The 15,117-nt window shown below is 41.0% G+C and overlaps 1 protein-coding gene across 11 annotated transcripts in view; it reads right to left on the bottom strand.

The window, feature by feature from the left end:
- Positions 1–15,117, bottom strand: part of NR2C1 (nuclear receptor subfamily 2 group C member 1) — a 114,490-nt gene that overhangs the window by 69,695 nt on the left and 29,678 nt on the right. For 5 of the 11 annotated variants that reach the window (XM_073327516.2, XM_073327518.2, XM_073327521.2 and 2 more), the window contains one exon: positions 9,384–9,459. The exons of 4 other annotated variants lie outside the window; for them this stretch is intronic. In XM_073327516.2, the coding sequence (XP_073183617.1) occupies positions 9,384–9,437 (54 nt within the window). In that variant the 5' untranslated portion in view covers positions 9,438–9,459. Of the gene's footprint in view, positions 1–9,383; positions 9,460–9,952; positions 10,017–14,600; positions 14,721–15,117 lie in introns of all 11 variants that reach the window. 2 more of the 11 variants (XM_073327520.2, XM_073327519.2) reach the window with 2 other exon arrangements.

The following is a 15,117-nucleotide window of genomic DNA, read 5'->3' as shown; positions in this document are numbered from 1 at the left end:
TTTGTCAAGATATTTCCCTCCACCTGTTAGCACTGACTCTGAGGCCAGTTTGTTCCCATTTACTTCATTTCTTTCAGACATTGGAAAAAACAACAGATATTGCTGCATCTGGATATAACAAAAGGAAAATATACAAGTGTCATCTGTACCAGGATGAACAGTCTCACTATTTCCCTTAGCAACTGTCAAGGTTCCTCCCACACTCTGAACTCTAGGGTACAGATGTGGGGACCTGCATGAAAAACCTCCTAAGCTTATCTTTACCAGCTTAGGTCAAAACTTCCCCAAGGTACAAAATATTACACCTTGGACTGGCCGCTACCACCACCAAACTAATACTGGTTACTGGGGAAGAGCTGTTTGGACGCGTCCTTCCCCCCAAAATACTTCCCAAAACCTTGCACCCCACTTCCTGGACAAGGTTTGGTAAAAAGCCTCACCAATTTGCCTAGGTGACTACAGACCCAGACCCTTGGATCTTAAGAACAATGAACAATCCTCCCAACACTTGCACCCCCCCTTTCCTGGGAAATGTTGGATAAAAAGCCCCACCAATTTGCATAGGTGACCACAGACCCAAACCCTTGGGTCTGAGAACAATGAAAAAGCATTCAGTGTTTTACAAGAAGACTTTTAATAAAAAATAGAAGTAAATAGAAATAAAGAAATCCCCCCTGTAAAATCAGGATGGTAGATATCTTACAGGGTAATTAGATTCAAAAACATAGAGAACCCCTCTAGGCAAAACCTTAAGTTACAAAAAAGATACACAGACAGAAATAGTTATTCTATTCAGCACAATTCTTTCCTCAGCCATTTAAAGAAATCATAATCTAACACATACCTAGCTAGATTACTTACTAAAAGTTCTAAGACTCCATTCCTGTTCTGTCCCCGGCCAAGACGACTACAGACAGACACAGACCCTTTGTTTCTCTCCCTCCTCCCAGCTTTTGAAAGTATCTTGTCTCCTCATTGGTCATTTTGGTCAGGTGCCAGCGAGGTTACCTTTAGCTTCTTAACCCTTTACAGGTGAGAGGAGCTTTCCCCTGGCCAGGAGGGATTTCAAAGGGGTTTACCCTTCCCTTTATATTTATGACACGCCCCCCAAATCTCAGCTAGGGTGAAACACTGGCTGGGATTTCTTCCTGGAGCTCTAGGAAAACAGAGTTAATAAGACACATGCATCTCTAAATATACTACCAAGTACATAAAGACTAACAATATTTTCCACATCTCAAGGACGATTTTAACCAGTTGATTCTGGGAAACTTTCACGGGAGAGTGCATCAGCCACTTTGTTAGAAGCTCCTGAGATGTGTTGGATGTCGAAATCAAAATCTTGGAGAGCTAAACTCCACCGAAGAAGTTTTTTGTTAGTTTCTTTGACGGTGTGAAGCCACTTTAGTGCAGCATGGTCGGTTTGCAGGTGGAAACGCCGTCCCCAAACATATGGGCGTAGCTTTTCCAGAGCGTAGACAATGGCATAACATTCTTTTTCAGTGACTGACCAGTTGCTTTCCCTCTCAGACAGTTTTTTGCTGAGAAACACTACAGGGTGGAATTCTTGATCAGGTCCTTTCTGCATTAAAACTGCTCCCACACCACGCTCGGATGCATCTGTGGTTACTAGGAACGGTTTGTCAAAGTCTGGGGCCCTTAGTACAGGGTCAGACATGAGTGTCGCTTTAAGCTTGTTAAAGGCCTTCTGACACTTTCCGGTCCACTGAACAGCATTTGGCTGTTTCTTTTTGGTTAGGTCTGTCAGTGGGGCAGCGATTTGGCTGTAGTGCGGTACAAATCGTCTGTAATAACCGGCCAAGCCTAAGAAGGATTGAACCTGTTTCTTTGACTTTGGGACAGGCCACTTTTGGATAGCATCCACTTTGGCCTGTAGGGGGCTGATAGTTCCTTGACCCACCTGGTGTCCAAGGTAAGTCACTCTGTTTAGGCCTATTTGACACTTCTTAGCCTTAACAGTTAGTCCTGCCTCCCTTATGCGCTCAAGGACTTTTTGTAGATGTTCCAGGTGGTCTGCCCAGGAATCCGAAAATATGGCCACATCGTCAAGGTAGGCGACTGCATATTCTCCTAATCCCGCTAGGAGACCATCTACAAGTCTTTGGAAAGTGGCGGGTGCATTTCGCAGCCCGAAAGGGAATACATTAAATTCATACAGCCCGAGATGTGTGATGAAGGCTGACCTTTCCTTGGCAGATTCATCTAGCGGTACCTGCCAGTACCCCTTGGTTAAGTCCAAGGTAGAGATGAACTGGGCCCGTCCCAGTTTCTCTAATAGTTCATCAGTGCGTGGCATTGGATAGTTGTCTGGGCGAGTTACAGCATTTAGCTTACGGTAGTCCACGCAAAAACGTATTTCCCCATCTGGTTTGGGAACTAGAACCACTGGAGATGCCCATGCACTTTCAGAGGGGCGGATTACACCCATCTGTAACATATCCTGGATCTCCCGTTCTATAGCAGTTTTAGCTTGAGGAGACACCCGGTAAGGGTGGACCCTAATTGGGTGAGCATTACCTGTGTCAATGGAGTGGTATGCCCGTTCAGTCAGTCCTGGGGTGGCTGAGAACGTTGGCGCGTAGCTAGTGCACAGCTCCTGGATCTGCTGTCGCTGCATACGCCCAAGGGTCATGGAGAGGTTCACCTCTTCCACACCACCAGCACATTTCCCTTCGTAATAGACACCTTCAGGCCACTCAGCGTCGTCTCCTCCCTGGGCTGTAAACTGACAAACCTTTAATTCTCTGGAATAAAAGGGCTTTAGAGAATTAATATGATACACCTTAGGCTTTCGGTTGGAGGTGGGGAATGCTATGAGATAATTAACAGCTCCCAGGCGCTCCTGGACCACGAATGGCCCTTCCCACAATGCTTCCATTTTATGGGCCTGGAGCGCCTTTAAGACCATGACCTGGTCTCCTACTTTGAAGGAACGCTCTCTGGCATGTTTATCATACCAGGCTTTTTGCTCTTTTTGAGCATCCTGTAAGTTTTCTCTAGCAAGGGCTAAAGAGGTTCGGAGGGTGTTTTGTAGGTTGGTTACAAAGTCCAGAATGTTAGTTCCTGGAGAAGGTGTAAATCCCTCCCATTGCTGCTTCACCAACTGCAATGGCCCCTTAACCTCACGGCCATATACAAGTTCAAATGGGGAAAACCCTAAACTGGGATGTGGTACAGCTCTGTAGGCAAAGAGCAACTGCTACAATACTAGGTCCCAATCATTGGAGTGCTCATTTACGAATTTACGTATCATGGCCCCCAAAGTTCCATTAAACTTCTCCACCATGCCATTTGTTTGATGATGGTAAGGAGTGGCAACCAAGTGATTTACCCCATGAGCTTCCCAAAGGTTTTTCATAGTTCCTGCCAGGAAATTAGTCCCTGCATCTGTGAGGATGTCGGAGGGCCAACCTACCCTGGCAAAAATGTCTGCTAGTGCCTGGCACACACTTTTAGCCCTGGTGTTGCTTAGAGCTACTGCTTCCGGCCATCGGGTGGCAAAATCCATGAAAGTCAGTATGTACTGCTTTCCTCTGGGTGTCTTTTTCGGAAAAGGACCCAGAATATCCACAGCTACTCGCTGAAATGGAACTTCAATGATGGGGAGTGGCTGGAGAGGAGCTTTGACCTGGTCTTGGGGTTTTCCCACTCCTTGGCACACCTCACAAGACTGGACATAGGTAGAAACATCCTTGCCCATTCCCTCCCAGTGGAATGACCCCCCCAAACGGTCTTTGGTCCTGTTCACCCCAGCATGGCCACTAGGGTGATCATGGGCTAAGCTCAAGAGCTTGGCCCGGTATTTAGTTGGAACTACCAACTGTCTCTGAGGATGCCAGTCTTCCTGGTGTCCCCCAGAAAGAGTTTCCTTGTATAAAAGTCCTCTTTCTACAACAAACCTGGATCGATTAGAAGAGCTGAGAGGCGGTGGGTTGCTCCGTGCCGCCGTCCACGCTCTCTGGAGGCTTTCATCTGCTTCCTGTTCGGTCTGGAACTGTTCCCTTGATGCTGGAGACATCAGTTCCTCATTGGATTGGGGACATAGGCTTGGTCCCTCTGGAAGCGATATAGGGGATGGAGCTGTTTCTGTTGACTGTGAACCGCTCTCCGCTGGTGCACTATGTTGGGATTCAGGCTCCGGCTGAGCCTCTTGTGTAGGGTTATCGGCTGCTGCCAGTTCAGGTTCGGTGGGGCCCTCTGGTGTTGAGGTTGCAAGTACTGGATTCAGTGCTGGCACGGGGTCTGGTGTTGGTTGTTTGGCTGGTTCCGGTTCTGGGACTGGTTCCGTCTGGGTCTCTGGGACTGGATCCACTACTGCTGTTGCAGACATTGGTCTGGGGTCCGGGTCCATCACCTCTGACCGGGCCCTGATAGAAGTTTCCGGAACAGAGCTAGGCCTCACGGCTTGTTTAGCCTGGCTGCGGGTGACCGTTCCCACCCTCTTGGCCTGCTTCACGTGATTGGCCAAGTCTTCCCCCAACAGCATGGGGATGGGATAATCATCATAGACTGCAAAAGTCCACATTCCTGACCAGCCCTTGTACTGGACAGGCAACTTGGCTGTAGGCAAATTGAAAGAGTTGGACTTGAAGGGTTGAATCGTCACTTGGATCTCTGGGTTGATTAAATTGGGGTCCACTAAGGAAGCATGGATAGCTGACACTTGTGCTCCGGTGTCCCTCCACGCGGTGACCTTCTTCCCGCCCACACTCACAGTTTCCCTCCACTCCAAGGGTATCTGGGAGGTATCTGGGCCTGTGGACCTCTGGTGTGATTCCGGTGCAATGAACTGTAATCTGTTGGGGTTCTTGGGGCAGTTGGCCTTTACATGCCCCAGCTCGTTACATTTAAAACATCGTCCAGCTGACGGGTCACCGGGGCGAGGTGGGTTGCTGGAGAACGGGGTGGTGGGACGATAAGGGGTCTGGAGGGTTCTTTGGGAGGTAGGTGGGGCTTTGGGCGGCCCCCGGTAATAGGGTGTGGTCTGGGGTGGTCCCTTCTGGTCTCCGCTCCAACTGCGACCAGTTTTCTTCTTCTCTGCCACCTCCACCCATCTGGCTCCAATCTCTCCTGCCTCGATTACAGTTTTGGGTTTCCCATCTAGGATGTATCTTTCTATTTCCTCAGGAACACCCTCTAAGAATTGTTCCATTTGCATTAGGAAGGGCAAATTTACTGGAGATTCAACACTTGCTCCTGATATCCAGGCATCCCAATGTTTCACAATGTGGTAGGCATGTCGGGTAAATGACATGTCTGGTTTCCACCTTAGGGCTCGGAACCTCCGACGAGACTGCTCAGGTGTTATCCCCATTCTGACTCTCGCCTTGGATTTAAACAGTTCATACTTGTTCATATGTTCTTTAGGCATTTCAGCTGCCACCTCAGCTAAGGGTCCACTGAGCTGCGGCCTCAGCTCTACCATGTATTGGTCAGTAGAGATGTTGTACCCAAGGCAGGCCCTTTCGAAGTTTTCTAAGAAGGCCTCAGTATCATCACCTGCCTTGTAGGTGGGGAACTTTCTGGGATGGGAAGTGGTACCTGGAGAAGGATTGCTAGGGTTTGTTGGTATATTCTGCTGGGCCTTTATCCTCTCCATCTCCTCCACATGCTTCCTTGCCTCCATTTCCCTCTTGTGGGCAGCCTCCTGTACCTCCTTCTCCAGCCGCATGAGTTCTATCTGTCTTTCATGTTCCCTTTGTTTTTCCTCAGCCTGAAATTTGGCTAATTCCAGCTGTAGTCGAGCCGAGGATTTGGCCATTCTAACCTCTCTGTTTTTAACTAACTTTACACCCGAGGTTTAGAAATAAACAAACAAAACTTGGCTGTAAAATTTTGCTGTGCTGGAATAGAATACCTATTCTCTGATAGTGATTGTCAGCCTACAGAAAAAGACAATTCCCTTGTCTCTGCTCTGGGCCCAAATTAAAGCAAAAAACCTCCAACTACTTGGAAACCTGCTTACCCAGCCCAAAGAAAAAAAAAATTTCTTTTCAAACCTGTGCTCCTTGTAAAACAAAAAAAAATCAAAATCCTAAAAAAAACCCTGTCACTTTTGTCTCCAGGCAAATGGGTAGAGCACACACCCCCTATTTACTTTTAGGAAGAAAAGAAAAAAAAAAAACCTCTGGGTTGGAAGACTGTGAATTTCCCTGCAGGAGTTAAGTACCCTGCCTCCAGGCAAAGAAAACCTGCAATTCACAAGATAATCCCCTTTTGTCTCTGCTTGGCCACAAAGCAGAGAGAAACCAAGCTGCTTTCAGTTTCAAAGCTGCTTCCTGGACTTCCTAAAAATTCCTTTTTAAAATCTGTATTTCTAGTTCAAAAAATCTCAACTGGATCTCAAAATGATTTCAGGTTAATCCCACCACTGTGCCACCATGTCACGGTTCCTCCCCCACTCTGAACTCTAGGGTACAGATGTGGGGACCTGCATGAAAAACCTCCTAAGCTTATCTTTACCAGCTTAGGTCAAAACTTCCCCAAGGTACAAAATATTACACCTTGGACTGGCCGCTACCACCACCAAACTAATACTGGTTACTGGGGAAGAGCTGTTTGGACGCGTCCTTCCCCCCAAAATACTTCCCAAAACCTTGCACCCCACTTCCTGGACAAGGTTTGGTAAAAAGCCTCACCAATTTGCCTAGGTGACTACAGACCCAGACCCTTGGATCTTAAGAACAATGAACAATCCTCCCAACACTTGCACCCCCCCTTTCCTGGGAAATGTTGGATAAAAAGCCTCACCAATTTGCATAGGTGACCACAGACCCAAACCCTTGGGTCTGAGAACAATGAAAAAGCATTCAGTGTTTTACAAGAAGACTTTTAATAAAAAATAGAAGTAAATAGAAATAAAGAAATCCCCCCTGTAAAATCAGGATGGTAGATATCTTACAGGGTAATTAGATTCAAAAACATAGAGAACCCCTCTAGGCAAAACCTTAAGTTACAAAAAAGATACACAGACAGAAATAGTTATTCTATTCAGCACAATTCTTTCCTCAGCCATTTAAAGAAATCATAATCTAACACATACCTAGCTAGATTACTTACTAAAAGTTCTAAGACTCCATTCCTGTTCTGTCCCCGGCCAAGACGACTACAGACAGACACAGACCCTTTGTTTCTCTCCCTCCTCCCAGCTTTTGAAAGTATCTTGTCTCCTCATTGGTCATTTTGGTCAGGTGCCAGCGAGGTTACCTTTAGCTTCTTAACCCTTTACAGGTGAGAGGAGCTTTCCCCTGGCCAGGAGGGATTTCAAAGGGGTTTACCCTTCCCTTTATATTTATGACAGCAACCATAAATACACATTGAACTGGAAAGGTAACAAGATAGAGCCTCATATGCAAGTGACCCTAAGGAGGAAGAGCAAATACTCAGCTACTCTTTGAGATCGCTCAGAGAAACAATCCACAGAATATCCTTTCCATCAATAGGTAGTCAGCCACAGATAACAGCACAGTCTCCATACTAGTCACATCAGACACCAGACTAGTAAGATACACCTACAAGATCAAGACATAACTGAAAGTTTCTTCAATAGATCTAGGCTCTTTTATATTGGCACCAATACCACTTTCTCACTAACCTTATCTAACAGTGGTAGTTAAAAACTGGACAATAAAAGGTTAAGTTATTAGTATCTGGAAATCCTCTAGAGAGTAATGTTTTCAGCACCACTTGCTTACTATGCTAGAAGTCTGTCTTTACAAAGGCAAGCTGCAGCAGCAACGTACAAGCCTGTTTGGACCTACTGGTAATACGTCAGAAGTCAAAAACAAGCTCCACCTATTTCGCACACCAAAGCAATCAAACCCACACAAGTTTAAGAAAAGAGGTTACTAGCAGTGGTGCAAACAGCTCAATTGCTTCCCTTCCTCTACTTTAACTGTGGGATAAAGGAAGACAGGTGTGCTCTTACTAAACAAACTAAAATACAAGAACTGACATAGAATAGCAGGCCAGGTCTCTGTCAGGAAGAGCAAATAGGGCCTGTTATTCTAATTAAAGTGGCCTCTCCACTGAAGAAGAAAAGGAGAGAGACAAGCAGCGTGGCTGGCTCTCTCTCTCCCCATCTGTTGAGTATGAGTTTGACTTTTGTTGCTCTTTTTGAATTGGATATAAACTTTATTACTACAGTGAAAAGGATGATTCAGGGAGGAGAGATTAAAAAAAATATATTAAAAATTCACAGACTGACTGAATTCTGGAGTCAAATTCAAAGTCTCAGTCCTTAAGTTCATGGCACTCAATGGCCTGGGCCCAGGATATCTAAAAGATTGACTAAAGCTCCTGTATGAAGACTAGGTCAACATCTCCATCCCTCAGACACAAGAGAACTTGCTACCATATAAAGCCTGTTTGTTCAGGAGACAGAGCATTCTCAGGGGCTGGTCCAAGACTGTGGAACAAACTCCCACAGTTGCTAAGATCAAACCTCACCACCTTCTGCTCCAAAGTGCAATGTATTTCTTCAACCTGCCTTTTCTAACATAAACATGTACCCAGGGTGTACCTTCAAACAAAACTAAGCCAACCCCGCTCAAAATCTCCTAAACACACACCAACCCCCCTCCCTCTGGAAAGAGGATGAGAGAAAGGATAAACCACACATGACAGATGTCAGTCATGCCACTTAATTATGAGAGTAGCATAAGAACATATATAAAATTAGCAATCCAAGGGGGAAACCTTTCTAGTCAACGTTAAAACTGATATAAATTGAACTTGAAATCACCTGGAATACTTAACTTGACTGTAAAGTAAGACAAATCTAAATTAACTAAGAGCAGAAATTTCCAGTAAACAGGTGCCATTTTTATATATTTTTCTTATAACCACACTTGTACTGATTTTGAACAGAACATATAGTAACCTTACTATATAGTAATGAATCCTTAAGTGTTTTATATTTATACACACACACATCCTGACAACACTAATTTTTACTATCTATTCATACATTTCCAAAAGCACCTATTACTGTAATATTCAGGCACTGTATCCAGAATGCAGTTTTGATGCTAGAAGAGAGGAAAGCTTGCCTCATATGACTAAACAGCTCTATGAAGACAACCACTGATTTAGTCAATGATTTCTACCTTTGAAAATATTGCTACTTTTTTTTAAGCTCAGTTTCTTTGGGGAATGCTTTGACAAAGATTCAAGTTTTGCATCATGACGTGAAGATAGCAAGAACAGGGTTCCTGCTAATCTTCTATGGGAGGGTCTTCTGGAGCTTTGGGCCCACTAGAGACCATTCTCTCTTGTGGCTTTGATCTTTACATATCAGTATTATGCTTTATTGTCCAACTTGTCTCAAATAGGACTAAATATATAGATATATGTATATGTACCTCTCCCATTTGCTGTTCAATAATTTGATGGGCCAGTTCCTCTATGGTTGCCATGATCTTTAATCACCAGAATTTCCTGTCAAAGAAAGAAGAAGATTCTTAACATCTAGAACCTTAAAGATGAAAATATCTGGGGGAAAATATTATTTACATAAATAAATTATAGCCACAGTTACTGAAGTGAGCCCAGCAACTAATTTAAAGTGTGGTTATGCTCTAAACAGGACTCTGTAGAAATGGCATCATATAGATCCATGTTTGTGTTTCAAGGGCTTTCATATAATTTTGCTGTTTCTTAGGTTACTTTTGGTTTTTTGTTCCAGCAGAACTACAACTCACAGCAAGTTTTCAAAGTATTAATGAGTTCTCTTTGGCTTTTACATCATTACCATCAATTCTGATCCACTGAAGGTCTAATTAAAAACTTACTCAGTTAGAACTAAGCCAATGTTTCCATTGCTGTACCAGTCAACTTGTACAGCTTGCTCTGCTGAAGTTGTACTGGTTTAGCAGCACTAACAGGAGTAATTAAAAATGTATATTTGTCATTAAAAGAAGACATTTCTTACGTGAAAACAGATCTGTGGAACAAGATGATGCCAATATCATATTCACTTCAGTGGCCACAGTATGCTTTAAAAAGCAGAAATTTGGTTGAGATTCAAGTCTGCTCCCTCATCCGTGTGAAGTGTGCAAAGTAGTCCCAGTGACAAAACTGTGATCATTACACGGTGTAAACCACTGTTATGGAATATTAAATGTTCATATGTAAGGGTGGTTTGGTCACATATCTACATCTTTACATTAGTCAATATGTAAGAAGGGTGCGGTGCATAAGAGTTGTGAAGCATTGCAACCACTTGTTTAAATTAATGTCAAAACCTAAATTAAAGTCGATTGAGCACTTGAAATTGAATCTGCTTTATGTACCAAGCCAATACACTTATATTGAGGCCTCGTCTACACTCAAAAGTTGTACTGCTTTAACTATACTAGTATAGTTAAACATTATAACCTCCCTAGTGTGGATACAGTTGCCCTGATATCAAGGTGTTTTACACCATTATAGCTATTCCTGTACAGGAAGAGTAAATAAGCTGCACATACAGAGTATAAGGCAATGGCTCTCAACTTTTCCAGGCTACGGTATCCCTTTCAGGAGTCTGATTTGTCTTGCGTACCCCCAAGTTTCACCTCATTTAAAAACTACTTGCTTACAAAATCAGATATAAATGTACAAATGTGTCACAGCACCCTATTATTGAAAAATTGCTTTACTTTCTCATTTTTACCATACAATTATAAAATAAATCAATTGGAATAAAAATATTGTACTTACATTTCAGTGTACAACTTATAGAGCAGTATAAACAAGTCATTGTGTGAAATTTTAGTTTGTACTGACTTCGCTAATGCATTATAGGTAGCCTGTTGTAAAAATAGGCAAATATCTAGATGAGCTGATGTACCCCAACTGGAAGACCTCTGTGCACCCCCAAGGGTAAGCATACCCCTTGTTAAGAACCACTGGTATTAGGTACTTTTATACTGGTATAATTGCAACCATACAAGGAATTTGTACCGGTTTAATATTTTGGTTTAAATAGATAAATAAATCACACCCCATACCAAATAATCATACCAGTACTAAAACTGAATGTAGACTAAGCTTAAGATACGTAGGCCATTTTTTCTCACTTCCCATATATCCTTGCTGCAATCTCACCACATCATATCCCCTGTCCCAGAGGCACTGTATCATGACCAAACTACTAGCCAAAGATTCATTTTGGAGCCAACTCTACGCCTGAAGTTAAACAGACTGTTCCTTTTTGAATAGTGAGAGAACCTCAACCCCCACCAGCACGCACTGTAGCATATCTAGCTCTGCTGACAGAGAGGAAGAAAGAAAATGGAAACATGTTTTCACTTTGCAGCGCACTTCTAAACCACCAGCAAATTTACTAGGTACAAATGAGGGAAGAGTAAAGACTAATCCAAACTTCTTCAGGTGTGTATTTAAAAAATATAATCTCACTTTACAAACATTAATAGCTTGTCTCAACTCCTCTGTAGGACAACTATGTTATCCACATTACACACACAGTGAAACTGGATCACAAAATCCAGTCTTTTTCAAGTTAGGTCTTATATAAACATCGCCGTTTTCTGTTTTAAATAAAATATTCTCCATAATGGAATAGTATATGGGCTGCCAGAAGTTTTGTAACTGATTCCATAAATAAAAACCAATGCACCGGATTGAGATTAGAGAACTATATTCAGCAGGAGATGCAATTTTTCAGGTAAGACTTGACATTCTCATCATTTTAAATATAATTTAATAGCGTTGTGTCCTGAGACACCACCAATTTAAAAATCACATTTGTCTGAATTTTGTATCTAGACTTACAACACCTAAAATTACTATAACAGAAATTAGCAAAAATTCTGTTTGTTTACTGTGCATTTGACTGCACTTTTTCAGTCAGCTTCTTCCCTGCTGGAAAACCCTTATGATTTTAATTTAAAAAAATTAGAACATACTATTAAAAAGGCAATCAGAAACTGGATTCTTTTTTAAATTAGTCAAATTTGCCATCCCATCTTTGGCTAGACTTCAGTGTAAAAAGTGAGTCCTTTATATAGAAGAGCCTAATCGAATATGTTTTTTTGCATGAATTCCCACTGAAGTTAATGGAATTGCTATAAAGGGCTCTGGTGCCTGAACCACACCCATAATCTGTAAATCTTTTTGGATCTTTCCTGATAGATAATGTATGTATATAATATTCTGAGGAATGACATATTATTAAGAATCTGAAAAATACTCCCATAAGACTGCAATTTTAAAGTCAAGTTTTTGCCCTTAAATAAATGGCATTACATTAGAACCATAGCACAAGAGGAAAATCTTTCAAAAAATGTAGATAAAATTCTATCTGAAGATATAAAAATTCAACTAGAATTTTTTAAAATAATTGAATAATATCAAAAAATTCAAAGCTTCCATAATGCACTTTTATATAGTTTGTCTTGATTTTTAAAAATCCTTCCTAAAAAAATAGCTTTTATTTCCTTCTCTTTTCTTCATGGCTGAGGATGTCTTCTTCAAGGGAGAAACTGACTATACAGGGAAAAATCTGAAACTTACTTTACACAAATTGCTGTCAGATGCAGAGTAAACACACTAAAATCCACTGTCTCAGGTGCTACTTGTACAAATGCACAAAATTTTAAAAGAAATATGATTTTCAAATTAACTGTTCCACTTTAAATATCTGAAAAACCTTTAGCATGCTATACCTATTACATAATTATCATCAAGTGGGCAGAGTTTATGTGAACAAGAGATTGCACATAATTTTAAATGAGAGTTTTATTCCACTGTGTTTCTAGTTTAAAAAACAGCATACTAGAAAAGTTCATACTGAATAGTTCAGGCAATTTTTACCCATCAATAATAACTAGTCTAGTAAAATTAAGTGGAGAATACATTTTTCCTGAAAGCTAAACTTTTTATTTAGTGATCAACATTTTCCATGTCATGGTTACCAGCTATCACATCTTCCTCATTCTTATTCCTAAAGAAATCTAGAGTAAGCCAAGGTCATTATTCCTCCATCAGAAAGACTACATTCTTTCCACAGTGAAGCCTCCAGGATAACAATCATATCAGTCTTATTTAGAAACAGACACTATAGTTGCTCTAACTTTCTTCATTTTATATCTCTTCCAAACCTTTTGATGTTTTGGCCTGCAGTACTGGCACATTCTGATGCAAATACTGAATACTAATTGCTAATTACCCTCCATCAACCCAGCAGCACCTGCTCTCAAGCAATGTAATGCAATGAGAAGGAAGTGGACAGTTCTTCTTTTGTCTTTGCAAAGGCTTATGGTCAAATACTGAACTTGCACATGATATAAAATTCAAGTGCTCTGGATAAGTCCTATATTTCTGGAGTATAAATATGTAAAATAATTTTGTGTGAAGTTTGAAATAAACTACATTACTAAATGAAACCCTGCTATTTAAACATTATTTGACTTGCAGACTTCAGATGAGAATGATGACTATATTGGTGGTGTTGTGAAATATAGTTATAAATATACAATGAAAATTTCTTACTAATTTGCACGGCCAGAACATATTTAGAATTCTCACTCTAAGCTGTGTGTGATGAGTGATGTAAAAACTATAAAATGACATCATTTTGAACCTAACATATTCTTAATTCAGGACTTCACAGACAAAAGACTAACACCTAATGTCTCAGGTTTGCTTCTTCAAAAACAGTGAATCTAAATGGAAAATATAAAGTATTCATGGCAACTGTATCAACCATTTGTACTCAAGGAGCTCACCACACGCTCATCTCTATATAAAATTGATTCGTGTATATGAACAAAATTTAGTATTAATACAAAATAGTTTAACAGTTTACAGATTGCAAAAAGACTAATTATGTTCCAAAAAATAACACAGTTCAGTAATAACATGTTAGTCTCATTATCAAAAAGGTCCTAATAATTTGGCATCTGAGATTTACCACAATTAACTTTCACAATGCACTACATAAAAGGAGTTAGATTTTCACTTCCTTAGCATACTGAATTGTCAATTTCCATAAAATCAATTTCAATGTTATATTTCACAGTTTGGCTGTATACAGACCGGAGTTCTTTAATATCAAACCATTTCCCAGCCATATTTGGTAGCTATTATTTGTTTTACTCTTTTTGCAAGTTATCCTCTCCCATTGCTACAGCTATAGTGCCCCCGTCCTTAATTTCCCGCAAATAGCTTATCACATCATATTTGTTCTCCTTGTCCCCATCTTAAAAGTCCTACTTTCATTTTATTCAACTTTTGCTCTTCCTTCCTCTGCTTTTAATTCACTGCTCTGTTCATCTACACCTGTCTTCAACTTTGCTCCTCCTCTCATACTGAGCACTCTAGACGTCCTCATATCTACTCACTCCACATCCTTCCCAATCTAAAATTTTGTCCCCCTATTTAGTAATTATTTTTAAATCTATGTTATGCAGATAAGAAGACATTAAGGGCAGGCCTTACTCTCTTTTGCAAAGTTCTAGATAAGTTTATGGTGCTACATAAGATGATTAGTAGTAGCCTGACACTACAACACAATTTTTGCCCCTACTATTTTGCAGATGCAGTTCTATGAGAAACATCTCATACACTTCACTTACATTTATTTCCATATCCTTGGGTACTGTTTCAGTTGGTTGAGGGGAAAAACAGTTTATGTTTGCATACTTCATGTCACAGATACATGGAGTCAGTCAGTAAGTCCATAAATTCTCTAACAACTTAGAAGGATAATGTTTATTCAAAACTGGCCCAAAAGTTAAATTTTTTAAAAAACCAAGTTTCTATAAAACTTAACACCATCAAAAAAGTTTATGATTTCTTAAAAAGAAAAGAAAATAGTAAGAACAGTTTTTAAACAAATGCAAATTGACCTGCACTGATCACAACTCAGACCATGTCTACACTACAAACTTAAGTCACTCAGGGGTGTGAAAAAATACACTCCAACTGACATAAATTATGCTGGTATAAGTGGTAGTACGCACAGCACTTTGTCGGCGGAAGAGCTTCTCCCACTGACATAGCTACTGCTGATCATTGGGGGCAGTTTAATTATGTTGATGGGAGAGCTCTCTCCAGTTGGCATAGAGTGACCACACCAGAGATATTACAGCA

Source organism: Lepidochelys kempii, chromosome 1 (genome assembly GCF_965140285.1).
Source record: "Lepidochelys kempii isolate rLepKem1 chromosome 1, rLepKem1.hap1, whole genome shotgun sequence".
Taxonomy (NCBI): Eukaryota; Metazoa; Chordata; order Testudines; family Cheloniidae; genus Lepidochelys; species Lepidochelys kempii.
The sequence above is the reverse complement of the archived record's forward strand: the minus strand, read 5'-3'. Positions and strand labels throughout refer to the sequence as shown.